The following is a 27,756-nucleotide window of genomic DNA, read 5'->3' on the forward strand; positions in this document are numbered from 1 at the left end:
CAGGCTTTGCAGTGGGCCTTGCAAGCCAGACGGGCCCTGTAACAGTGTGTTCTTTCTTTCATATCAGTTGATCTGATTTTTCAGTTCCTATTAGATTCAGAATGACACAGCACACACTGTTCCTACTTCCCAGCCTTGGGAGTTCATATTTAATATAGGCACCCTTAGTTATCTTGGAAATTGTATAAGATTCCTGATATTTCTGGATTCAGATGTTAAGTAGGCTGTTTTCAAAAACTTGATGTTTTGGGGTAACTCAGCCTCTATAAAAAACAAAAACAAAAAACAACCATTTACTCACTTTTGTAATAAATATTATATAACATTTATTGCAAAGTTATTTTCTAGCAAACAACAAATTTACGTTTAATACAACATTTTGTAAAAATGTTTTGGCTTATTTATTTTAAATATTTTCTACGTAGAAATATGCATTACGTTGTACTATGTACTTATGAGATGTCAAAAAGAAAGCAAGTAAACAAACACAAAAAAATTACAAAAAACGGAACAAATGTTTTCTCGAAAAGCGGCGGAACGATTTTTCCGGCGGACAACGGACAACCAGCTACTTAGCAGCCGTTGGAAACAAAACCTGAGTCTAAAGCAAGTTCTCATGTAACCAGGTTAAACCCCAGCTACATTGTAGTTCCTCGCATAGGCGAACACCTCCATCCAGTTTTTGCTGTTTACTGTTTTTACCTAGAGGCTGAAGAGGTTTGTTGTGAAGATGGGAGTGCCAAAATTTTACCGCTGGATTTCGGAACGCTACCCTTGTCTCAGTGAAGTTGTCAAGGAACATCAGGTAGGAAAACAGCGGTGACTGGTTAGCTTCACAGACCGCTGTCATTGGTAGCCACAGTGCTAGCGTAGCTAGCTGTTCGCTATCAGAGAGCTATAGCGGGCCGCGGAACTAAAATTCCACGTAGCTTACCAATGGTTTTCTGGCGAATGGACAACTCTGCTTTTAGCACACATTCTTCACTTCATCCTTTTGTTAAACACAGGATAGGCATGACGTTATTAACCAAATTCCATCACTAATATGCTATTTTGGTCTCCATTGTGCGCTTATTCGCACTAAACAAATAAAATGTTAATGAGTTACCACTGGGTAATTTTGGCCTTTGTTGGTCAGGAACATTCTAAACAACAATAAGCTCTTGCAGTTGGCTAACTAACTGATTTTTATGATAACTAGAGATCTATAGGGGCTCGGGTAGTTATTGTTACCAGCTGGTTAACAGTAACTGCGCTTTACAATGAACTTGTTTGAAATGTCAGAAGTATGAGCTCAGCCTGTTGGCCACAGCTCGAATAACGTGAGAGTTTAGGCTACTTGAGTAACTGCGGGGGGACTTGAACCACTTTCTACACTCTGAGCAGAAAGGAAGCCGCTATTTCACTCCCCCAGCAGTAGTTTCATCAGCGCACATTGTTCAGTGTCACCCTCCTTACCTCAGACAGCTTTGCATTTGTATTAAAGCAGTAAATAACCACCTTTAGCAGAAAATTGGTAACAGTAAATATGGGAATTATGTTTCATGTCGGTACCGGTGTAAATAAAACGGAACAAAACATAAAGGTCTGATGTTATCAAAGGTGGATGGCATACTCATGAGACTGTTTTTTATGTGTCAGGTGAAAGGAGCTTACTATCTTGTTTTTATGACTGTCAAATATACCCTCCTTTAACTCATCAGCCTCCTAAAAACATCTGCCACACCTGAAAGATCTCGTCATTGTGAGCGATAAGTCATGTTCCTGAATGTACTAGGTATGTGATCAGTTTGTCTTTGTCAGATTCCAGAGTTTGACAACTTCTATCTGGACATGAACGGCATCATCCACCAGTGTTCTCACCCAAACGATGAGGATGTCCACTTTCGCATTTCTGAGGAAAAGATTTTTGCAGACATCTTCCATTACCTGGAGGTGCTCTTCAGGATCATCAAGCCTCGCAAGGTTTTCTTCATGGCGGTGGATGGTGTGGCGCCAAGGGCGAAGATGAACCAGCAGAGAGGACGTAGATTCAGGTTGTGATGGATGAATAAATCTAAATGAATAAATGCTAATCCTATCATAATACTTGTTGAGAATCACTAAATTTAGGATATTGGGAGTAGATTTTCTTGAACTGACCAAATAAAGAGATGGAATTTTATTAGCATGCCTGTACCCTGATGTTGAATCCAAACTATAAATAATGCCACGTTCTCTCTTAGTTATCTGATTATAGTGTCATGTCTGTTTTCAGATATATTTAGAGATGTTGGGTATAATTATGTGATGTTTCTGAGGCTGCAGTTGTAAACCTGAGCCCTATGTGAGTTACCTTATAAGGAAGAATGAGCAGCAAACAGGCTTGAGCTAAAATACAACATTTTGTGCTTCAGTGTTACAGACAGGAGGGGAAACACAGACTGCAGGCAGAGACACAGCCTGAGACTTTGAATTTGACCTTCTCTCTTTTATATCTACTTGTGGGTGTGCGCTTGTGTGTGGGTGTCTGTGTGTCTAGGTCCGCCAAAGAAGCAGAGGAAAAGATAAAAAAAGCTTTGGATAAAGGAGAGGTGCTTCCCACAGAGGCTCGCTTCGACTCCAACTGTATCACTCCTGGTAAGGAAGATCTAAAGCTTCATGCAAAGATGCTCATCACACAGACACAGATCAGAACCACCTGATACAGTTTAACACCTGAATTTATTTTTGTGTCCCTGTGTTTTTTATATGTGTACTGTATGTGATATTTTTATTAAAAACATGTTTGCATGTCAGATGTAAACATCCAGTGACTCGTTTTTCAACATTGACATTTTAGCCAAAGCGCATCGTTGGTATTTACCTAGAATCATTAGCGAATAGGTCATCGCAGAGATGTAATATTTTCCCAAGGAGTGGATGTGAGGGAATGTACAAAGAAGTGGAAAACCTTGTGGGACAAATATATTTATCCCAGGATAAAAAGAGAAAAGTGCCAGAAGCAAAGAGTGGAGACCCAGGAGGGGGAAAACAGAATCCAGAATCTTATTTGTTTCTATCGATTGACACTGCGTTTAAAACACCAGGATACTACCACACTGTGTTTAACACATGACGAACCAGGACGGGTATAAATGTGTGGAACGGCATACCGACAACTACACTGGCAACTTACGTAGCCTACTTTGTAGGCTCTATGAAGATTCCCTGCAGAAGTTTAAATCAGGCGTTATATAAGACAGATTTCCCATTTCAACCCAAGCAGGACAAAACCCAGCCTATGTACCTCTTCTGTTAGTCTTGAGCCTGGATTAACTGTAAGGGTCCTGTTTCAAACTCTGTCAAATTAAATATGCAGATCTGTCTGGTGTAGCGACCCCTTGGGAAAGCAGAACTGAGCAGCTGAAAACACTTGGGTTGCTCAGTTCTTCTTGGATCCTTAAGAGATATACAGAGAACAGGTCTCTGAAAATGTTAGCAGTTCTTTTAATCTCAAATCCTTCTTCCAGGCACTGAGTTCATGGTGCGACTTCAGGAACAGCTCAAGTATTTCGTCCACAACAAGCTCTCCAATGACAAGCTATGGGAGAATGTCAAAGTGTACTTGTCCGGTCACGAGGTGGGTGTGAGTGGTGTATGTGTAACTGTTGTATGTGTAACTGTTGTATGTACTGTTGTACTGTTTCTGAGTCGGTAATGAATGTATTAAGTTTGTGTTTCTTCTCTTTACAGACACCAGGGGAGGGGGAACACAAAATCATGGAGTTTATTCGGTCAGAGAACACCAAGCCCAATCATGACCCCAACACGCGACACTGCCTGTACGGCCTGGATGCTGACCTGGTACGTTTAAACAGATCGTTGATGAACATTTTGCTCAAATCAGTGCCTGAAGGTTCAGTCTGTCCTTCACTCTGTGTTGTAGATTATGTTGGGTTTGACCAGCCACGAGCCAAACTTCGCTCTGCTCAGGGAGGAAGTCCGCTTTGGAGGGAAGAAATCCCAGAAGAGGTTCTTCTCTTCAGTCTATTTTGTCTTTCTTTGTTTTGCTGCATTGTTTTGTGAACCCTGCTCTTTTGTTCCATTTCAGGATAACAGCTCCAGAGGAGACCACTTTTCACTTGCTTCACTTGTCTCTGATGAGAGAGTATATCGACTACGAGTTCTCTGAGCTCAAGGTGAGACAAGCGTGCCTAAAGTGGGCAGCTTTTAAATGCCAGGCGAGATTTCATATTATGATAAATTTTTAATATATGCTTTTTAAATTGTATTGTATGACGTCTAAATGTTTGTGCCTCTTTTTTCAGAATAAGATGGGTTCCGATTATGACCTGGAGCGAGTAATAGATGACTGGATTCTAATGGGTTTCCTGGTAGGAAACGATTTCATCCCTCACCTCCCCAACCTTCACATCAATCATGACGCTCTACCGTTGCTGTACAAGACGTACATGAGTGTACTACCAAGCCTGGGGGGTAAGACCAGACTCGTATCTTGTGTTTTTCCTCAGTTTTTAGTTTTAGTTTCTTCTTTCAGTTTGGTTTTCAGTGTCATTTCTGTTGGAACCAAACATTTCAATTCAGTTTTAAATGTTTTAAAGTGTTTAGCTTAGGCTTATTTGATTCCATAATAATTATAGTGGATTGTGTTTTGAAGGGAGGAAGGTTCAGGGCTGAAGCAATCAGCTTCATGGGCTCATCCGGTTAGAATAAGAAAAGCAGCCATCTAATGCAGAATTAGTTTCAGGGTACTCCTTTTATTCTCAAATAAATAAGGCAAAAAAAGGAAGGAAACAAAGACACACATGGACTGCCAATGCTGAAAGAAAACAGAGATTTAAGTTACTCAGTACCTTAAACATTACATAAAATAAAAACCCAAACAGAACCTCACCTCAGCTGCCGCCCCGTGTGGAAGTGCGGAAAGAGTGAGCCAAAAGTGAATGCAGTCCTTATATACTGTGTGACATATAATGTGTGACAGGTGAGTGCAATCAAGGACAAGCACCACACCCAATCAAAGGTGAGAGAACTAAACAAGGTGCATCTGGTGAAGTGAGTGGGTGTGCTGGGATGTGCTAAAAGGTGGGTCTCTACAACAGATTGCAACATGTGCAGTGAGGTTTCTTCATGCTTGTTGTGTTGCAACATTTGACGAAATCATCTATTGGTGAGACAGATGCATACACTGTATCCTTTTAGTGGTTTACTCTTTAGGACTTCGCTCTGTCCCCTGTAACGAACTGTAGTCTAAACAAATTTGGATTTCAAAAGCATGAAAAATATTTATTTATTTTTGAACACACACTCAGCGAAAAAGATGAAATACAGCAGAAATGCGAAAAAAAAAAGAAAGCCACCATGCTGTATTCATGTATATTCTATTGAGTTCAATTAAATTGTATCTCTATAATTTAATTGAATGTTGTGCCACAATTTTCTCCAGCTAAACAGAAACTAAACTGAGGTAATAGTCTTTGGTGCCAAAGAAAAACGATTACAGGTCACCAGAGAACTTCAATCTATACACCTAAAAACCACAAACCAGGCGAGAAATTTGGGTGTAGTGACGGATGCAGACCTAAACTTAGAAAAACACATTAAGACAATAACAAAGTCAGCTTACTATCACCTCAAGAATATTTCAAGGATAAAAGATCTGATGTCTCAACAGGACCTGGAAAAACTAGTCCATGCATTCATCTTTAGTAGGCTTGATTACTGTAACAGCATCTTTACAGGTCTACCTAAAAAATCAGTCAGACAACTACAGCTCATTCAGAACTCTGCTGCTCGAGTCCTCACTAAGACCAAAAAAGTGGACCACATCAGTCCAGCTCTGAGGTCCTTACACTGGCTGCCTGTCCGTCAGAGGATAGACTTTAAAGTTCTGATGCTGGCCTATAAAGCTCTGAATGGTTTAGGACCAAAATACATCAATGACCTCCTGACCCAGTATGAACCATCCAGATCCCTCAGGTCATCTGGATCCGGTCTTTTATCAGTTCCCAGAGTCAGAACCAGACACGGAGAAGCTGCATTCAGCTTTTATGCTCCTTATATCTGGAACAAACTCCCAGAAAGCCTCAGATCAGCTGAAACACTCAGTTTATTTAAATCCAGGTTGAACCTGTTCTCAGCTGCATTTGAATAAAGCACCAAATCCACACTTTTAAGCTTAAATTTCAAAACTTACATTTTAACTACTGATTTTTAAAAAAAAAATTTTTTTAATCAATTTTAAATCATGCTTTTTATTTGTTTTTTAATGTCTCTGTAAAGCACTTTGAATCACCTTGCTGTTGAATTGTGCTATATAAATAAACTTGCCTTGCCTATTGCACCACAGTTGACTCAAGGTGCACTTTATACTGTAAGCTAAAGACCCAACAATTATACAGAGAAAAGCCCAACAATCAGCTGACCCCCTATGACCAAGTGGGAAGGAAAAACTCCCTTTGAACAGGAAGAAACCTTTTAAACGTGAAGCTGGCAGAATTACCCTGAGCCTGGTTCTGGCGGCTCCAACTTTATCATGTGACAAAGTCCCCCCCCCCAGAAAAAGAACTGATGCAGCAGGGATGTATTTTTTGAGCATTTATTCAGAATTTGAAAGCCTCTCATACACAAAATATGTTGTTTTTTTGTTTGTTCCATGTGCTGTGCTTGTCCAGCTGGCCCAGATAGTTTAGAATTGTCAACCAGTACAATATAGAAAAACATTCATGTCCCACTTGTTTATTGTCATTCACATATATAAAATAATGTCCCCGTGTTTGTTTTAGGTTATCTGAATGAGAACGGTCACTTAAACCTCAGAAACTTTGAGAAATACCTGGAGAAGCTTGCTGAGGTGAGACACTAGTTTCTATTTAAGGGTCATTCATTTTAAGATCAAGTCCCATATACTGATTGATGTCGTTTGCTATGAAACAAATGTATTCTGCCAAAATGTACTTTTTTTTTTTTCCCCATGTCTTGCCAGTTTGACCGGGAACATTTTAATGAGGTCTTTGTGGATTTGAAGTGGTTTGAAAGCAAAGTTGGTAACAAATATCTGAATGAAGCTGCTGGACTGGCAGCTGAGAAGGAAGCTGCCAGCAAAGACGCCAGAAAGAATGAGGTAGGGACCAGCACTGAAAATATGCATTGTGTCTTTCAGCATTGTTTTCATGTCTGTCTCTTTCCAGTGATTGACTTTTTAAAAAAAAATATCTGTAGGATTCTGCTCTCTGTCTGGCTTCCCTGACTACATCAGAGAAAGTCACCGGAGAGGAAAAAGCAGCAGCGGCAGCAGATGATGAAGAGGAGGAGGATGATATCTTTGAAACAGAGTTCAGACAGTACAAACGCACATACTACATGAGCAAGATCGGCGTGGACGTGGTGTCTGAGTGAGTGAACTTATACAAACGCATACAAAAAGCAAATTATGGGAAGAAGAAAGCTAAAAATGTTTGGGACAGAAGTTTGACACTTTTCATTGTTTTAACTCTTAGTTTCACTTCACCTCTTTGTTTGTTGTATCTTCGTTCAGTGACTGGCTGAGACAGAGTGAAGTTAGAATGACCAGTGTTCAATAACGCAGATAAATGATTGGTCACCACTCCCCCCCCCCCCCCCTTTTTCTTTTTTTTTTTTTTGGAAAAGTGTTCACCAGCACAAAAACAAAACTTTGAGACTGAAATTTTCATGTCAGTCTTTTAAAATTCTTGTATTTCATGCACTAAAAGGTATTTTGAATTAGTCGTGTGACGCTCAGCAGGTTGGGACCAAAGATAACATGCAAAGGAGTAGGGCTTGGCACAAGGTTGTATTGGTATCTGCACCTGCTATTGTGTTTTGCTCTAGGTGCAGCAAGACCAAGTGGCAACAGGCCGGGTGAAATGGAATGTATTCATAAACACATTGTGTGTTAGTCTTATGTAATGAATCAACATCCGAGTATAGCGAAACACTGTGCTCTTGACTTAAAGATGAACACACAGGATCACAAAGCTGCAGCAGATCATTTAGTTTAACCATAACTGTTGGAAACAGGTCCACCAAATATTAAAGGGTAAACATTGTTCTTGGACTTGGAGGTTTTGGCTCACAGGGTTCAGGCGTCCACCATTGGAACAATGCTCATCTATGACCGAAAAATCAACATCATAATAGGTGCACTTTAAGATGTTGTACAGCAGCCTTTACCTCGTCATACCTTTTAAAGGGTAAAACTATTAAGACTGACAAAATCTGTTTTTCTCCCTTATCAGCAGTTAGAATAGACATGCTTGTGTGTCTGTCTGTGTGCGTGTGTGTTGCTGTTTCCCAGCAGTGTGATGCCCTTTTACTAGTTTCCTTTTTTAAACGATCCCATTGGTAGGGAAGTGACTTGGCTAAATGTTAACAGTGCCCTTCATCACAGCAGCTTGCACTTTGTAACTATGTTTTCACTCTTCCATTTGAAGTGAGTTTCTAGCCAACCAAGCCAAGTGTTATGTGGAAGGTATCCAGTGGATTCTCCACTACTATTACCATGGAGTTCAGTCCTGGAGCTGGTGAGTGCTTCTTTCTTCTGTGTAATTTACTCCCTGATCTTTCTCTTTCTGTTATTGGAGAATTCAGCTCATTAACAGTCTCACAGAAATGTGGGAGGATTGAAAGAGAGGCTCAAATTTCGACATATTTCTACACAGCAGGCTTTAATGAGGGTTTCTGAACCTTCACTGTCTAATAAAAGTTATTTCACAGAAAAAGTGGATTGATTGATTTGCTTTGGGGAGAAGAACAATAAGTAAATGATTTCCTTCTTTAAACCTCTATATTGAGTATTATGTGTTATCTCTGCAGGTACTACCCCTACCACTACGCTCCCTACCTGTCAGACATCAGGAATGTATCTGGGTTAAAGCTGACCTTTGAGCATGGACAGCCCTTCATGCCCTTCCAGCAGCTGTTGGCAGTCCTGCCTGCTGCCAGCATGGAACTGCTGCCCGAGTGTTACAGGGTAACAAATGCAAATCCAAGTTCACTCATATAAAATGCACAAGATGTACTCTAAGAAATAAAAATATAATTTAATATAGAAATCGTTTTAACATTAGGACAGGAAGTATACAGGGGATCGTAATACTGTATTTTGTTATGTTTCAGCATCTGATGACTAGTGAAAGTTCAGCTATTATTGAGTACTACCCTCTTGACTTTAAAACTGACCTGAATGGCAAGCAGCAGGAGTGGGAGGCTGTGGTGCTCATTCCATTCATAGATGAGGTAAACACACAATTCGAAATGAAGAAATGGCACAGGTCTGTTGTCGAAATCAAATTTGACAACTTGTAACTGTGTGTAACTTTATGTTGTGTGTGTATCGAACAGAGGTGCTTATTAGCAGCCATGGAGGCCTGCAACAGGAAGCTGACAAAAGAAGAGAAGGCCAGGAACTGCCACACAGAGTGTGCAGTCTACTCGTACGACAGGGAAATGGACTTCGCCTACGCCTCCCCCCTGCCTCAACTGTTCCCCGACATCGTCCACTGCCACGTCAGGTAGATGCCTTTAACGATCCTCATTGTTTCTGAAAACGACTCATGCGTTTGGTCCTACTGAGGTGAAATTCAACAGTCATATTTGTCTGTGGCTGATTGCCTTTTGTGGTTGATCATCACAGGACAGCGCACATCCCCATGGATGCTTGGCAAGTTTCATTAGATCACGTCAGCAAGCCCGTTGACCGCTCAGCTCTGTACTTCTGTGGCTTTCCCACCTTACAACACATCAAACACAAGGTGGGCATGTGCATAACTGAACTACTACTAAACTGTTCAAAGTTGGAGCGAACCTGGTTAAATACGTCTTAACTCACAACCAACGTATGAATCTGAAATTAATTCTGCCAATTTAAGAAGAAGAAAAAAGAAGTATAGCAAGTTTAGTAAATTCAGCAGTCTTTATAAGATGATCTCCCTTTCTCAAACTCTCATGCTCTGGCTCCTTCACTGTCGTTTCAGTTTTACAAGAAGAAAGGCGGGGTGGTCGTGTTCCAGCAGAGTAGCAGAGGGGAGAACATGTTGCTGGATATCCTCCCCAACCAGGAAGGGGAAACGGTGAGCTTTTGTTTATGTTTTTAGATCTAGTTTAATAAAGCTTCAACACTTTATTATTAAGAACTGATCAATTGTCCCTTGGAAGTCTTGGAATCACTGTCTATACAATTAAAAGAACTGCATAAAATATTTTTTACACCCAGTCACCTCTTGGTCTTATTCTAGGAACATTGGCAGTCTCCTTATCCTCTGTGTCTCTGCCTCTCTCCTTCTTTCTTGTCATTATCTTCAGACATGTGATGATGTTGCTGCACAAGTTCTGGGAAAGTCTGTGTTTGTCAACTGGCCTCATCTAGAGGAAGCTCGCATCATTGCAGTGTCAGACGGAGAAACGAAGTAAGAGCTGGCTTTGCTATGACTGCTGACTTTTCTGGTAGATGTGTAGAAAAATCTGAAACTGAAAAATCTGAAAATATTATATTGAGACTTTAGTGACTTTACAAGTGAATTTTTGCAACTTGTTCTGAAGGTTTTATCTTGAGGAACCACCGGGTGTCCAAAGAGTGTATGACAGGCCGAGCACTCCTCCTCCCGCCAAAGTCACCTGTCTGTCTGACAAGGAGCAGAAGGACTGGATTAAGGATGTCCAAGGAATCACTGAATAGTAAGAAACTCAGCAAAATAATGCAAGTGTTTGAGTTTGTATGCATCTTCAGTCATTTCTACTCTTTCATATTATTGAAACAATCCTTCTGTTCTTTGCCAGAACCATCATATTCTTTGGCTTCTTTAGTTATTTATGCTTTTCTTTCTCGTAGTTATTTGAAGAGGAAAGGCATCGTGATAAACGAGACAGAGGTGGTTTTATACGGCCAACTGCTGACTGGAAGAAAATACGTTCCCAAAGCCAATGGTGTGGTGGAACTGGAGAAACAGTGGGCCAAACAGGTCCTCCCCTTTGCCTACCAGGCGGTTGTTAAGGTACCTGCACACAAACATGATAGCGAGAAGAAAACGGAGAATAATGGGTGAAAGACTCTTATAGCAGTGTATATGTCACTGAGGCTGTGGTGTTTCTCAGCAGGGTCTTCATGCTGCAGGAAAATAGAAGAAAACCTGCTTAAGCTGAGGAGTGCAGCCATATTAATGAAACTAAACCCTGAAATAAACCCAACACATGCTTTCAGTTTCTTTCTGGTTATTGTCAGAGTAGTTTTAGGCAAATTTAGGTTTACTGCACATGGTTTTGATTTTATCACCTTTTTTTTCTTTTTTAAGTGTTTATAGATATTATTTTAAAGACACTTCTTCCTTATCTTCATGGTCTCAGGATATCAAAGCCTTCTGCTCATCTCTGGCCTGCTTCAAGAGCTTAGATGAGCTCTTTCCTACAACAACAACCGTCTTCATGGTGGGAAACCCGTACTACGGTGCCATGGGAGAGGTATGTTATCCACTGTTTGCTCTCTTAGTCTGTGGATTACTCCCTCGTTACCCAAGTTACTCTTTTTATTAATTTAAACCAAGAATCCGAGTATAATGTCCGTGTTTTCACACTGTCACATTCAATATAAGTGAAGAAACAAAACACTGTGCCCCGAGCTGTCACCTGTGCATTAATATCATCGGCGACTGTCAGATAAGTTTGATTTCCACAATCATTTTTTCGATACTCTGAGGGGAAAAAGACAAAAAAATTAAGAGGCTTATTTATATAGTTTAGAACAGATCTGTGAAAAACACCTTCTGTTTCAAGCTTAATGATGTAATGCAAAACAATATGAACATAACATTGATAAGAACTTAGTGATTCCATTATCAATTCGATTCCTTATTGGTTCTCATATCGATTCTCATTGACTGAGCTTGGAGACTCACCAGCATCACTAAGCAGCATATCAAAGGCATTGCATTCATGACCTGTGGGTCAAATGTTTGTGCATGTTGGAGGTATTTCCCCTCTTTGCTGAGATCAGTGTTGGGGCCATTACTCATTATACACAGAACCCTTTTCTTACAGGTAATGCATTATGTTACTTACCGTATTTCCCGGACTACAAAGCGCACCTGAATATTAGCCGCACAAGCTAAAATCAGGGGAAAATCCTGTTTTGTACATACATTAGCCGCACCTGACTAAAAGCCGCAGGTGTTTCAATGTTGACTCATCATATGTAAGAGAATATCCACCGGTGGAGTTGAGCATAACTTGCTTTTCGCAAGTTTATCGCCGCTCATCATCCACGCCTCCCGCTGAACGCGTAGCGCTACTTTGAAGTTTGTTTTTCGCGCTACTTCGTACGGCACTACGTTGCCTGGCGGACGGACATGTGACCAACATACCACTCTTGAACCCCGATCCTTCCGCCAGGCAACGTAGTGCCGTACAACAGCAGAACAAACAAAACAAATCGTCTTACGATATGACAACAATCATGGACAATCCATAGAAAAGCCGCACCTGACTAAAAGCCGCAGGGTTCAAAGCTTGTGCAAAAAGTAGCGGCTTATAGCCCGACAATTACGGTAATTTCTCCCAGGAGAAAGTAATTTCTTACACTACTCATTACTTTACTTTCATGTTACTCTGTAAATTGACCTGAAACACACCGTCTCTTAATTACCATGGCAGGTATAGAAATCCAGCCATTTTTTAAAAAGTCTATCTGATTAATGCTCCACATCTCCATATTCATATTAATATAAATTTTCAGGTGCAAGATTCCCAAGATGTCATCAAAGATGGGCGGATTCGAGTGGTCTTCAGTGTGCCACATGAGCCACAGCTGGAGCCCTTAATCCAGAACCAACACGTAAGACGAGCTCGTGGAGTCGTTCTGTGGATATGTACGTTTAGTTTTGCGAGTTTTCTCCCCTCACCTTATACGTTTTTGTGTGTCGTGTAGAAATACAGCGTGAAATACAGTCCTGGATACGTTCTGGCCTCTCGTCTCGGCATCACCGGTTACCTCGTCTCCCGCTTCTCTGGAAGCATCTTCATTGGTAGAGGCTCTAAGAAGAAGTGAGTGCTTATGTAGAAATGCCACAAGGATATCTGCAGTGAGTTGAGCTGTTGTTGGCACCACGTCACGTATTCAGGTACAGTCCTTGTCTAAGCTTTCAGTCTTCTTCACTGTGTCCAGTCCCTGTGGGGAGCAAAGAGCTAACGTTGGCCTGAACCTCAAGTTCAACAAGAAGAACGAGGAAGTTCCCGGATACACCAAGAGAACTGAAAAAGAGTGGCTCTACTCTGCTGCTGTGGAGGAGCTGCTGGCTGAATACCTGGACAGGTAAAACAAATGAGTCGTTTTGAAAACCGCTGTTCTTTAACTTATGTATTAATGTTCGGTTATCCTATGAATTGAACGAAGCTTTTAGAAATGATGGTGCGGTTGTGTTTCTTTGTAGATTTTCAGAGGTGTTCAACAACGTGGCCAGAAACAGTCACGATGATGTTTTCTATGAAGATGACATTTGGCCTGGAGAAGACCAGAATGGGTAAAACGGACGCTTCAGCCATGTGGGCCCTGGCCTTACTTAGTCCCCTGCCAAGGTTGCGTTCACTCCATCCTGCTGGGAAAAAACTTGTTTAGGGATCATAGATGTATATAAAAGATGGACGTAGCTTACAGGTCTTAAAAGTGTAGCTGATGCTGAGGTGTCTAAAAGCTGTATTCATTCTTGTGGCCATCAGGTGGCGACATCTCTAGCTACATAAAGAAGCACTTATAGAAGTCTGTGTGAAATTGTCCTCTTTCAAAATACATTTCTAGTTTAAATTCACACTGAATAAGCTATGAAGTCCATCTTTATCTTTTGATATCCATGAGAGTAAAAAAAAAAAGAAAAAAGGGGGGGGGGGTGCTTTAAAGCACCATCCTGCCTGATATGTTCTCACTTGGTGTCTCATTTGTCAGCTGGATCACCTTTGGTTAGTAAGGGTAAAAGTTCTCAGCATAAAGCTTCACCCGCCGGTGATGACAAGGAGTTTAGAGCCAGGGGTTGTCATCTTGTTCTTGCACCAATGTCTGAAGGTTGAAGATTAAATAAATGAATGACTAAATGACCTTTTTTTTTTTTTTTTAACCCAACAGGGCAGAGAAGGTAGCAGAAATCACTTCATGGTTAAAAAGTCACCCAGTTAGCTCCATCAGCAGGGCATCCTGTGACCTCCAAGTGCTGGATGCTGCAATCGTGGAGAGGATCGAGGAAGCAGTGGAGAAGACCAAGGTGACAGCTACAGACTTCAGAAGTCAGAAGTTCTTTGTGTATTCACTGCATTTCCATTCACACGCCTCTCCCTCTGTACCTTCTCCATTCCTGCCTCGCTCTCGCCGACTTAGGTGAAGAAGAGCACCAAGAAAGTCCGCGTCACAGTCAAGCCTCACCTCCTCTTCAGGGTGAGTACCTTTGGCATGCACGTATTAACATCGTGCCTGTAAAGAAAGGGGCTGTGGTTGTGTTATAAAAAAAACCCGTAGGACTGGTAACCCCATAAAGACCTGTCAGCCAAAGTTCAGATGATTTAAAGCAGTTTAATATCAAACAACAATCACATGTAATATTTTTTGGAAATTCCTGTGTAGCAATAAAAAGGATTATGCAGCTGCTTCAAGGAGGAATCCAACATAGTTGCTTAACATTTTACACACAGCTGACTCAGAACAAGTACAAACCAGATGGGAAGGTTATGAAAGGAAAACATGCTGTGGACCAAGATGATGACCAACATCAGAAAATTCAAGGCATCATGCCCTGGAAAAAGAAAACGCATAACAAAAAGAAATGGATAGGACCTGTCGTGGTCCTGTCACATCAACACCGTGGTGAAAAAGGCCCGACAGCGTCTCTACCACCTCAGACGCTTGAGAGACTTCCAACTGCCCTCCAAGGTGCTCAGGAACCATAGAGAGCATCCTGACGGGAAACATCTTAACCTGGTTCGGGAACAGCACCATGCAGGACAGACGAGCTCTACAGAGGGTTGTGCGATCAGCTGAGCGCACCATCCGCTCCGAGCTCCCTGACCTGCACTCAATCTACAGCAGGCGGTGCTGGACCAAGGCCAGGAAGATGGTGAAGGACCTCAGCCATCCCAACAACAGACTGTTCTCTCTGCTGAGGTCAGGAAAGCGATTCTGCTTCCTGAAGACCAACACAGAGAGACTGAGGAGGAGCTTCTTCCCGCAGGCGATACGGTCTCTCAATCACACCACCACACAGTACTGACCCACACATACAGTTCTTACACACACTGGACTTTCTGGACATTTGTTTACACTAGTGGCCACTGCACTGCGTGGTCATCTAATCAAATCACTTTATCACAAGTCACTTAAATATGTGGATTGCACAACCCTGGACATTTCTTCATTACCATTTATTACTCGTACAGCTGCTGTTATTGTTCTATATTTCTTCATATATTCTTATATATTTTCTATATTGTGTATTTTGTTGTAGTTATTTTATTTTAACTTTAATTTTTATATTTTGTTTTATTCTTTCCTAGTTAAATTTACCCTTCATTTTAATTTTCATATTTATTTCCTCTCCTATTCATAGTCTTTTTTTTTTTTTAGGTCACGAGCAGTTGTGTAAGCATTTCACTGCACATCGTACTGTGTATGACTGTATGTGACGAATTGAATTTGAATTTAGAAAATGGCACAAACAAGTGTTTATGATGAAGCATTGGGAAACAGGCTACAGCTGGCTTGTAAGGCTGCGACACAAGTCACCCGTTTAACCTCTGATAAATGTTGTTTATTAACAAAAGAGATTAAGCCCAAAGGCTGGGCAGCAAAAGAGAGAGCAAGGGAGTGGGTTGGGATGTCCTGCGTCTGTCATCAGACTGCAACACTGTGAAGTCAGGACGGATCAGACCAAAGGTGCATGTGCAACACAAGAAAACTGTAGCAGTGACCGTGATCTGGAACAGCCTCATTTCTTGTGTTTGGAAGAAAAGCCTGTTGCAGTGGGCTTAAGAGAAGCAACTGTGGACTTTGGCTGATTGGATGAAACTGATGTTCAGTGATGAATTACAAATGTGCAGTGGCCACAGAGATGATGCTGGGTGTGCTGTGCTCCACGCAATCATGACCGGGGTTGCAGGTCAAATTTCAGACTCATCCTGTATGGTTTATGGTTATATGCGTGAGTGTGCATTCTCAATGCACCCTGATTGTTTGTGAGCTAATATTTGAAATGACACTGAAACAGCCAGCAGCCAAATGTCCTATTACTTTTGAACCCCTGGCATTTTCATGCAGTGTGTTTAAGGATGTTTGCCACACAGTCTCTCTCTCTCTTTTTAATTTTTTTTTCCTAATCAGTTAATTTAAAAGATCAATGGCAGATTAGTTGATAACATTAATAAAAATATGTGTGCAGCCCTTGGAGCAGCAGCAGGGTGTAGTTCCAGACCCAGACGCGGAATATCGTCTGTTTGACAGAGTCATCAACATCAGGGAGAGCTTCACCGTCCCGCTGGGACTCAGAGGGACAATCATTGGCATTAAAGGAGGTGAGGACACCCGTCAGCCGTCATTGTCCTCATATGCAAAGTCTGCACATATCAAGGGTAACACACAAGAGCGTGATTAACAGTATACCGTATCTGTGTCTGTTTCTTTAGCGGAGCGCGAGGCAGAGGTTCTCTATGAAGTGCTGTTTGATGAAGAATTTGCTGGAGGTCTCAACATCAGGTAACCATGAGTGTGCTGCTGCTGAACATCCAGACTGGCCAACAGCCTGTATCCACAGGCTGTGAGGCTCCTGAACTCTCTGCCCCCCTCTCACGGACAATAACCATATCCAACTTCTTAATAGCACTGAACTTACTTGTCAGGTTCTCATGTTGTTGCTAAGGATTGTCTTATTGCACTGGAGTCACACTGGGTTAAATATTTACACTTGGGTTTTAAGGGGTATTTATTATTTTCTTCATTATTTTCTTTACGGGTTGTGCGGAAGCCCCAAATGCAATTTCATTGTTCTCTGACAATGACAATAAATAAATAAATACTAAATACTATGTAATTAGTGTTGGGAATGGTCAGTTCTAAACAATTCCCAATTTACAAACATGAAATGGGAGGGCATTTGATTTTGCTGCCAGATCACATACTTTAATCCATTACCCACTGAGCTGCAGTGGGCAGGGGAAGAGCAGAGAGGTCTTTGCTGCCTGTTGTTAATGTTAGTTGTTGTTTTTTATTAGTCATAGGTTGCACATGAACGCTCACCTGGATGGCAGGAGTAATCATCCGTTAATGGTTCCCAACAGTTGTTTAAAGCAGATTTGTTAAGCAAACATTCCAGATGGTTGTTCAAACAGATTCCCCAAGTAGTTTGTTCACTGCACACAAACACATGTGTGAGCATGTCACAGGCAGCGGCCAGATCACATCAGTCTGTCCTCCTCCAAAGCAGCTCTGAATGGATAAAAGTGTTCGCTTGTCTTATACGCTGCCATCACAGTCACCCTGAAACGAACTGCTCATGGATCAGTGTTAGATGGCTAACTAAACTTCATTAAAACCTACTGTTACTTTGACAATAATTGACAAGACTTTTTCTTCTTTGACTGAATTACTACGTCATACCGTCAACTTCAGTGTTCAGTTTCTTTACACCAGACAGAAAAAGCTGCAGAGTGCGCAGTCTTTTACAAAACGGTTACATAAAGCACAAGAAGAGGGTAAAACACAAAATCATACAGTCAGGCTGTAACAGAACACACACGATGTCCATACCAGGATACTGTTGGAGTAAAGGTGTTCCTCTTTACAGCAGACGGTCACAGCTGCTTTGCCTCTTCATGTGCTTCCTCAGGTGCACATCTTCTCGTTGTTACCGCCTCCCTCCCTGCGCCCTGATCAACCTTTCCCACGGAGCACGGGTTGATCACACTGGCCACAAACTCACCGCCATCGTCAAACCGCAGCCTGCCACTGGCGGCAACTTCAGCTCGTACCGGCAGCTGGCAGGCCTGAACCACTCTCCTCGTTCACCTTTTATCCCCACACAGGTAGGAGGGTGGAATGCTCACAGTAGATTCATGTACAAATTATTCCCCAGTTTGGAATAGTGGAAATGATTTGGAATTTCCACAGTTTCACCTAAATCCCTCCTCTTTCTCCTCTTTCACTGTTCCAACTGCTTTTTATTTGTAGCATAACAACAAACATGGTGTGGCAAAGGCTGCCTCACAGGGCAACAGGAGCTCTCCCTCAAAAGGTCCCATCCAAAAGCACCAGGTCAGGGTAAGAGCAGGTTTTGCTCCATTTGGCCTAACTGTTATAGTCTCTCAGCAATGCGTGCAACATGACTTGTTTCTACATATGTCGTTCTCTCCATCCAGAACAAAGAGGAGTACAGTAATGTATGGCAGTCTCTGCAGAACACAGGCCCTCCTAACAAGCCTCCTGCTCACTGGCACAACAATGTAAGTTTTCAGTGAAACAGACACCAGCTTTTTAGATTCCTCTAAAACTTCTCTCTCACTGTCCTAGGAGTCCAGCAGGAATTTTAAGGAAAAACTAGTAATGCTGAGAAATATTTACTGTATTGTCCTTATTTTAGTTCAAGTGAACTTGTAATGGTTTCAAATAAATAACCACATACTTTCCCAAACCAGACTGAAGCTTATAGATGTGATACAGAAATTCCTCCATGAATGCTGATGTGATTGCTTCAGGATTTAACAGTGAAGTGACATAGGCACTTAGGAACTTTGTTTTTATATAGGAATTTAACCAGAATACAAAGAGTGCTCTGGTGATGTTCCTTATTTCACTACTAATTCTTGAATTACGCTTTTAAAACAATAGTTTTAAAAAAGTGTTTCGGGTTCTAGGAAGGACATTCCCAGCAGGGGAAGAACCAACCCGCCAGCAAATCTGTGAGTCGACACATCAGCTGTTTCTGTTGTGCACAATTGGTTAAGTTTATCATGTTAAATTCATCAGTTTTTATTTTTGGTTTTCACACGTTCATGTTAACAGCGACGTGCGTTTGCATGAATTGCTCTGTTGTATTTGCGTGGACTGGATTAGAATTGATGATGTGTGTATTGTTCACAGACCCCACCTGCTGGCATCAGACTGTTGAAGAAAAATGAAGATGTCAGCTCCTTTATTCCCTCACACAATATAGCCAACAAGGTGCAGAAACACAAATCCTTCTTTTGACTTCTGCCTGTTTTTGGTTTTTCAGGGTTATCTCTGGTCAGAATCTCGTACCCTGAACAAGACGATGATTTACAGTTTCTTTACTTTTTCTTACTCAGGCTGAAACACAATTTGAGGACCTCATTGCCAATCTAAAAATCTCCAAGGGTAACCAGCAAACCCCACCCCCTCCTGCCCCTCCACAAGGAGGTGACAGCCAGCCAGATGGCCCATTATCCCCACAGTCTTTTGCCATGGTAAATATGCGGTGAAGCCAAAATAAGAGGAACCTCTGAGTTTTAGAAGAACCACTTAGCATAAATGATCGTGTGTGGTTTGTCGCTATAGAAGGGAACCCTGGTGCTGAAGGAGATGCTTAAAATTGACAGCACTGGAACAGGAAGTCAATCTGCTCAAGAGACGTCAAACAGCACCCCCCCTGCTGGCCAGCAGCAGAACAGGAGACGATCGTCAAAGAAACTCGGTAGCTTAGTGATTTCTAAATCCCAGGCAAATTTCTTCTCTGTATTCTCCTCCTTATGATCATTACTTTTCTCCCTCCAGCTGCAAAAATAAACGTCCCACACGGCGACGCGCCTGTGTTGCCTTCTCCGGCACCTGCTGCCTCTGCCAACGCCCTGCTGGGCAGTAAGGTGTCAGAGCTGGCCTGCATCTGTGGGGCTTTAGGTATGGCGCCACCTGACTTCAGCTTCATGCGCAACAGACAGGTAACACGCTCTATTTTCTGTTTCTGTTACGTCACACTTTTTTCTACTCTGCGTTTCCCACTTTCGCAAGTGCCCCACTCTGAATCATTTCCATTAACACCGACGCAGGGTCTAGTGCTGTGTCAGGTGAAACTGTCCAACGGGTTGATGGTTCATGGCCCACAGTGCCAGTCAGAACACGATGCCAAGGAGAAAGCTGCTTTCTTTGCACTTCAGAGACTGGTATACACACAAACGCAGATATTTGATTCACAAGTGTGAGAGGCTGAACTTTGTAACCAATGAGATAAACATTAAATGTGTTGCTGACCCTCTGTGCATCTGTAGAACTCACTCGGGTCAGGCTTCCCCCTCCCACCTCCTCTGTACACAGGAGTGGGTCAGATACGACCTCCCCACATGGGAGCTGTCTTCAACCAACAAGGTGAGTCTGTCTTTCTTTAAGGTTTCATCAATGAATTTAGAAACATCAGTTTAAGGTGTTCCATAGTGTAGTGGGTCGAGGTCACCTGGTGTAAAATTCTGCCAGATTAAACATACAGAGCTAGGGCTGTTCGATATAACGACATATATCGGAGGACGATATGAAAACATCTGTCGTTTCATTTTACGCTATCGTTTGTTTCATGGTGTCGCAAAATAAACTTTTCATCGTTTTGATGGTCACTGTGGAATTTCTTAAAGTTCTCTCTTTCTCTTATATTTAATGTAACCACACTACGGAGGGACTAGCGCCTGGTTTAATGCGTAGTCCTTAGCAACGACGATGGTAAAACCATCGCGTGGCTCTGCCGTCCGCTTGTTTATTTTCCACATAAACATTTCACAATAAAGCTGAAGATCCTGTTGAGATTTTTCAAAGTAAACTGAAACACGTGAAAGAGTACGCAGTGTTTACGGACGAGAGGCCAAAAAGAGCCGTCAGGTGCTCAAAAATAAACCTCAGAACAGGCTTTTTCTCGCAGCATGCCATGTCATAAATACTCACAAAAAAAGCTGCGGCTGTTTCAACTTATGTAACACTCGACTCCAGGTACACGACGCCCAGCTGGAAACGCGTCGAGTTGCCCGAGATTCACAGAATTTACAGAAAATGCAAAATGTTTGTGATTTTTATATCGTTGTCGGGACGATAAATGTCTTATATCGGATATGAGATTTTGATTATCGCCCTATGCAGAGCTCCTCAGTGTGGTGAACCCTTGTGACAGGGGATGAATTAATAGTAGCAGCATTCATATCAAATTTTTTAAGCCTTAAAAATGATCTTTTTTTTAATCTTAGGAGTATGCTCTTGTTTTCCAGGTGGTGTGCTGTTGCCCCCACAGGGTTACGGTCCTGCTCCTCTCTGGGGAATGACGGTGCCTCCTCAGCACCATCAAAACCAGCCATTCTACGGCCCACCGGGGACTTTCCCTGGCGCTGCGCGCCCCCAGCCTGCAACGACACTGCCCATTGGCTCACACAACCAGTTCATCCCCTTACAGGTAACACATAAGCCCTTTTTCCATAAGGACCTACTTGGATCGGTTCGACTTGTTTTACCATTACAATTGAGTATCACCTAGTGTGCTTAGGGTCATTATAGCAACATGGCGGAGCGTCCTGTAACGCCATTTGTATGCAACACGGATGATACAACAAAGGTGGGCGTCTAGGCGATGTTGTACCTGCTGCTCGATTTGTGGCTTTTCGTCAGACTCGGGACCACAGTGTTGTTTCTGTGTAGCCATTTCTCCCGTTGCAGGCTTTCAAAAGTTACAGATTTCATATTTGTGAAGGAAGTGCCCTCACGACTCATTGACGCCAATGAGTAGCCAGTTGGTGGCATGCAGTCTATTAGTTGGTAGTACCAGGTACCAGATACTACCAACTAACAGAAAACCCTGAAAACTGTGTCGAGCCGACCACAGGAGGTGCTAATGGAAAAAGGTTAATACATTTATCTTTTCCTGTGCAGACGTAGGCCAGGTTGGTAACTCAGCTTTCTGTTTATCTTTCACCTTGTCAGGTGACTAAGAAACGAGTGTCGGCAAATAAAAGGAACCAGGAAACTCGAGAGTTTTACAGTGCTGCCCAAACTGTTGCTAAGAACCAAGCACAGAAATCCCAGAACCAGCCAACTGGCCAATTGCAAGGTCAGACTGAACCACAGAGCGTTAAAATCCACCAACAAGCTGTTAACTGCGACCTCTCCTCTGGTGACTCCACGACGACGGCACTGCATACACCACCTAGGCAAACCATGCCAGCAACAGGCCACACCCCCAGCTCTGCCTCCAAGAGACGGCAAAGGAAGCTAGCAGTCAACTTTGAGGCAGCTCAAGTCTCAGAATCATGAGGTGTGTGTGTGTGTGTGTGTGTGTGTGTGTGTGTGTGTGTGTGTGTGTGTGTGTGTGTGTGTGTGTGTCTCAGCATTCCTGATCAAACTCTCATCGATGTGAAAGTCATTACAGAGCCAAGAGCAGCTTCAGACGAGCCTTTTTATTTTTCAGCAATGAAACATGTAAATGTGCTTCACTGCTCAACTTGCAGACTCCTCCTCAGGAGTTGAGGTCTGTGCCACATTATCGTAGTTCCCCACTAAAGGAGGTTTATTACAGCTCGTCTTTTCTTTGTAGCACTAACTTTGTACTCGCCCAGTCAGTGCTGAGGCCACAAAACATTCCAAAGCGACCCCTCAGACTACAGACCACAAGCGAGGTTCTGATTTTCATGATCATTTATTATACTAAAATTAACTGGTTTTATCCACGATACAGCTCTGTGTCCACCTGTCTTGAACCTCAGTCATGCAGGCCTACATGCTGGTTAGCTCGGGGAAAGTCACAGCAGCCTGCCGGTGATCTCTATGCCTGTTTGCAGCCAATTTCACTCTGGCCACTGTCAGCAACCACTCACCAAGAGGCTGCAGAATACACTTTCCCCGAGCAACCGTCAGCTCCCTGACACATCTTCTGGGGGCCTTTTCTAACTACTTGTGTTTGTTGCTTTTGTTGGATGTTGCTCTCAGCAGTGATTGTGGTGACTACAGTGTTATGTTAGACAAAAAGAAATGCCTAAAGTCATACACACAAACCCCCAATAGTAATAAACCGCCAGCTTTGTTCACCTGCTCGAGCAGAGAACATTAGTGTCTCCACAGGAGCAGATTTGGAAGCAGTCTTGTGACTACATTTCATTTTGAGTGGTTAAGAAAACCTCGTGCTGAAGTGAGACGCTGCCTTAAAAAGGGAATGATTTCTTTCTTTTTTTTCCTTTTTTTTTTTTTTTGATTAAGAGGACCTTTGACATAACTCTAAAAACATGCATCACTGAGAGCATTTCATATTTCCTTGAGGGGGCATTAACAGTGAACAGCCTGTAGAGTTGGACTCCTGACGGTCTCAGTCTTCCTTCCCAGCTGAGAGGTTTTCAGACTCCAGGTGTTGCTGGATGAGACTTCATGGACTGAAAAAAGACGTCTGAGTGCAGCAGGTTCAACCCTCCTCTGTTAGCATGGTGTGCAGGTCCCAATGACATGTGACGTGGACCTTGTTCTCAGGGACATGTAGCTGTGGTAGAAGCCCCCATTGCATACATCACATTTTTAAACAAGTTTATGCAGAAATCGGGGCCTTCTATTGTTGCTACAGCCATTCATGCCATCGTAGAGCAGCTCTATCCTGTTTGGAAGGGTGATGTTTTATTGTTTCTGGGGTTTGGTCATCGTTGCTCACACACCGCCTTTTATTTACTTCAGGCTCATCGTTTTTTTTTTCTTAAAGACTTTTCATGGTTTGTTAACAGCACCTAGAAACAAGACGACTAAATTCACACCACCTGCACAAATGCAGAACTATGAGGAAATCCCAAATTATTCGAGTCCACACACACACACACACACACACACACACACACACACACACACACACACACACACACTTGCCACTGCAGAGCTGTTTAACACCAGCACAGATAGTTTCACACACCTACAGAGAGGTTCCTTTTTGCTGTTGGAAAATGGTCTGATTCTTCTCTTCGGCTCTGCCGGACCTGCAGGAACGTTCACACTGCTACAGTCAAGAGTTTCCAAAAGCATCTTATGCTTATTATGGGTGGATTTTATCCAGGTTTAAAAAAAAAAGATCTTAACCTGATTTCTTTTTGAGTCGAAATTAAATTTTTTGGAGTGATCTACTGAAGATGTTTGATTAGGGCTGTATCTCTTGTTTATAATAAGGAGCCTGCTAATTTCTGTGCCAGTTACTATTGAAATTCTTTGGTTTACAGTCGCCTTTTTATCCAACTTTAATAATTATCTGTGCACAGTGTTAATTTTACACCTTGTGAATATGGAATCTCTTGAAATTTATCGATGTCTTCATCAAATATCTGTTTGACCCACATTGTAGTGATTGTTTCAAGGTTTATTTCACTGTGATAGTCGTGTTATTATTGTAGGAGCTTGCTATTAACTGTGTAGAGCACAGGCCTCACACAGCTGATGACAGCTAAGCTTCAGAATCCTGATCAGGTGTCCGACCTGATATAGTCTCATTTCAGAGCGGCTTTATATCTGTCAGCACAGCCCAAATATAAGACAGCAGTAGAGTTTTAATAGGAAACATACTCGTCCGTGGAGTGAACCACGTGTCTAAGATGCTTTTGGAAACATAGCTCAGCTCCTGGTCGGTGCTTTTCTAAATCTGATATAAATTCTCAGCTGAGTTAGCCACTTCCACGCATCACTACATAGTCACACATAAATAATCTCACCATTTTTAAAAAGGCTTTTCTTTTTTGAACTATGGATTTTACGGACATCCTTTTTATAGACGATCTTGATTTTTTTTTTTTTTTGTAAGTAATTCGACTATCGCTTCAGTAATGTTTGTGGTAAAGCCGCTGTAGAGACAAATTAAATTGTACTTACCCAGACCATGTTTTGTATTTAACCGGTCCTTGTTTTGAGGGATGCAGGCTTACAGTAATTTTCCCCCCTTTTTTTCTTTAAGACTGACCCTCATAGCCACCTTGGGACTGAAGTGTGTAAGGGTCTGGTGCAATAAGGGGGGGGGGGGTGTTTAAAACTCTTTTTGAAAATGGAAGCACACCTGTTTGTTTGTTTGTTTGTTTCTTTTTGTCCTTTGTTGTTGTTTTTTGTGGGGTGGGGGGGGAGGGGAGGTACTCAGATTACGAGAAGATGTAAAGGTAACAGAAGATGAAGCGTTATGGACTTGCTGTTTTGATTCAGGAATGTCTTGTACATAACCATTTAATAAAATGAATCTTTTGTTACGACATGGCTGTGACGGTGGCTTTTTCCTTTTTGATTTTATTTTTTCGTTAAATTGAAAGAAGGCAATGCCTGAAACTTGCTTTTTTCTTAATGGCCACCAGGGTGGTACCTGTAGTTGCAAGAAGGCTTTGACTCAGTCCTACAGAAGCCCTCAGGTGTGACCCACAGTAAGGACTCGGTCTCATTTTGTAAATGTGATTCTAAGTTTAAGATGGGGAGATTATCCAGGACCTTCTTAATGAGTAATAACTTGAGACTGTTATGTGTTGACCAGGGGCACATCTACAGGGGGGCAACTGCCCCTCTGCTGCCAGGAAATGGGTAATAAAAGGATTGTGTGAAACTTTGAAACATCTCTGCGTGATCTCTATCAAGGCAAAAGGATCAGAGAGACCGGCGATGTCTTGACACCCCCATCATGTTTTTGACTATTTTGTTGACTCTGTTTACATATAGGGGATTTTCATATGAAGAGGTATGTGCCACCCTGCCTCCTGTTAAAAGGAAGTTTTTCCTTCCCACTCTTGCCAACTGCTTGCTCATAGGGGTTTGTCTGATATAGGGTTTTCTCTAATATTGTCCCGTCTTTACCTTCCAATATAAAGTGCTCTGATGTAACTGTTGTTGTGATTTGTGGCTATATAAATAAAACCGCATTGACTTTCTTCTACTGCTTGTGTATAAAAAATATTTTTGTAAACATTATTTTTTTAACATTTAAATAATATCAAAACTTTGCAATAAATCAGGAGTCAAAAAAGTAATGTGTCGATTTAGTAATTTGCATTGTTTTACAATCCCCCCCCCCCCTCCCCCCAGAAAAAATCACTTTAAAAACTGAGTATGTTTACCTCAGCAAACAGTCAGCATGCCAGGTAAGAAACTGGTCTGTTTACCCTGGAGAAGGCTGTATGTCTTTATTCTAGACAGTATAAAGGTAAAATTCTGTGAAGTATTTTTATGCAACATTTGAATAACAGACTGTACAAACTGTCTGTGTGGACAGAAACGTTGCATTTGAAATTACTTGTTGGTTAAAAAAATGTTATTCCCCTTACGCTCGCTCCTCTTCTTTAGCGCCAGCTAGAAGCTGATGACAGGCCACCACAACTTATGGACAAAGTATGAATGCTATAAATAATACCGTTGAAACTAACGTAATAAGCCTGTTTTGAAAATGTAAGGAGTAAAAAGTACAACTATTTTCAGAAAAATTTACAGAGTAAAAGTAAAAAGTTGTCAGAAAATAAGCTACAGATCCACTTAAGTACAGTAACAAAGTATTTGTACTTTGTTGATTCCTATCGCTACTACTAACATTAAGTAATTGTGAAATATTGGGAATAGAGAAACATTGTGTTAGAGCCCCAACTTTACTTCTGGAGTTGACTGTTGAGGTGAGGAGGGATGAGATGGTGTTTTATTAAAATGTCGGTCAGGTTGTTTCTTTCCTTCATGTTTTCACCTCTTTGGTGAAGGAGACCTCCGAAGATAAAACATAGCTATGCTCCCTCATATCTTCTTTCTGAAAGTGTTGGCACAAATTAAAATTTGCCTCCATGGCACACAAACGCCTACAAGCTTTTTTTTTCTCCTCTATCTTTGGCAATGTTATGTATGTTAGTAGATGAATTCTCATAAACCTAAAATTTTGTTTAAAAAAAAATTTACAGTTACAGACAGTGAAATGGTAAAATTACTCTAATAGTATATATTTATGATGATGATATTATTTATTATTATATAATCTCAAAAAATAGCTAACTGTACCTTTAAAGGTAACAGGGAAGAGATCCGAGAGAAGAGCCTGTGGTATGTCAAATTAGACCAAAGTTTGACTGAAAAGAAGTGGCAACATGTCTTATGAAGTGATTAATCCAGATTTGAAATTTTTGGTGGATGTCAATCTTTGTGGAGGAGGTTAGGAGAGAGGTACAACTGTGACTGTAGAACCATCTGTAAAACATGGTGGAGGCTATACCATGATTTGGAGCTGGGGATCTTGCTAAAACTGATGGAACTATAAACACTGAAAATACAGTCAGATTTTGATCCAACATGACAGTTATCCCAAACACACTGCTGGGTAGAACCCAGAGTTCAAGGTTCTAAGAGAAAACCCAACTAAAGTCAGCCAACATCCAAAGATCTTCAGTATGTCCTTCAAAACACAGAACTATTTCTGAAATGACAAGAAAGCTTGCCTAAGAGAGATCAGGCTGCGCTGCTTGTGTTCACAAGCTCTACTTTTGCGTTATTTCGATGTACATTTGGATGATTTAGTACCTTTCTGTGCCCATTTCCTGTTTTCCTAGCAAAAAAGAAAAAATTGCACATCCACTTGTCTAAACTTCATATAAATGAAAGATTAAATATGAATTCATATTCACACAAGTCTGGTGCTTTCAGGGGCTTTGCTGCAACAAGCCTTTTGAACTGGTGTGACCCATTAACCTATTAGCTAACAATGTTAGCTAACAATGTTGACTAATAGGGTAATATTAGCTAACATTTTAAAAATTCCTGATTACTAATTACTGTGACTGTTACAACATGTTTTA

The 27,756-nt window shown here is 41.7% G+C and overlaps 1 protein-coding gene across 2 annotated transcripts; it reads left to right on the plus strand.

Annotated features, from left to right (window-relative positions):
• Positions 1 to 558: 558 nt before the first annotated feature.
• xrn1 (5'-3' exoribonuclease 1) lies at positions 559 to 25,860 on the plus strand. 2 transcript variants are annotated; one of them, XM_014410931.4, is made up of 41 exons: positions 559 to 805; positions 1,804 to 2,036; positions 2,522 to 2,619; positions 3,492 to 3,601; positions 3,715 to 3,825; positions 3,908 to 3,993; positions 4,073 to 4,160; positions 4,290 to 4,458; positions 6,768 to 6,835; positions 6,968 to 7,105; positions 7,204 to 7,376; positions 8,436 to 8,525; positions 8,818 to 8,974; positions 9,121 to 9,240; positions 9,346 to 9,515; positions 9,638 to 9,755; positions 9,978 to 10,073; positions 10,306 to 10,409; positions 10,543 to 10,677; positions 10,832 to 10,994; positions 11,344 to 11,457; positions 12,728 to 12,826; positions 12,920 to 13,035; positions 13,157 to 13,303; positions 13,422 to 13,511; positions 14,108 to 14,243; positions 14,357 to 14,413; positions 16,407 to 16,539; positions 16,651 to 16,720; positions 17,850 to 18,045; positions 18,191 to 18,280; positions 18,379 to 18,462; positions 18,874 to 18,918; positions 19,100 to 19,180; positions 19,306 to 19,443; positions 19,535 to 19,670; positions 19,751 to 19,914; positions 20,023 to 20,136; positions 20,242 to 20,338; positions 21,220 to 21,401; positions 21,926 to 25,860. In XM_014410931.4, exons 1-41 carry the CDS (start codon positions 731 to 733, stop codon positions 22,253 to 22,255), a joined length of 5,121 nt encoding a protein of 1,706 aa, XP_014266417.2. In that variant the 5' UTR covers positions 559 to 730; the 3' UTR covers positions 22,256 to 25,860. The 2 variants fall into 2 exon arrangements, with proteins under 2 accessions (XP_014266417.2, XP_014266419.2); XM_014410933.4 differs by having other exon boundaries at positions 18,191 to 18,274.
• Positions 25,861 to 27,756: the final 1,896 nt, after the last annotated feature.

The sequence above is a fragment of the Maylandia zebra genome, linkage group LG18 (assembly GCF_041146795.1).
Source record: "Maylandia zebra isolate NMK-2024a linkage group LG18, Mzebra_GT3a, whole genome shotgun sequence".
In the NCBI taxonomy this organism is placed as follows: domain Eukaryota; kingdom Metazoa; phylum Chordata; class Actinopteri; order Cichliformes; family Cichlidae; genus Maylandia; species Maylandia zebra.

Coding starts and splice junctions, on each gene's coding strand:
- xrn1 (XM_014410931.4), top strand. CDS start 731: ATGGGAGTGCCAAAATTTTACCGCTGGATTTCGGAACGCTACCCTTGT. Junction 3,826..3,907: donor ACGGCCTGGATGCTGACCTG/GTACGTTTAAAC, acceptor TCTGTGTTGTAG/ATTATGTTGGGTTTGACCAG. Junction 9,241..9,345: donor TCATTCCATTCATAGATGAG/GTAAACACACAA, acceptor TGTATCGAACAG/AGGTGCTTATTAGCAGCCAT.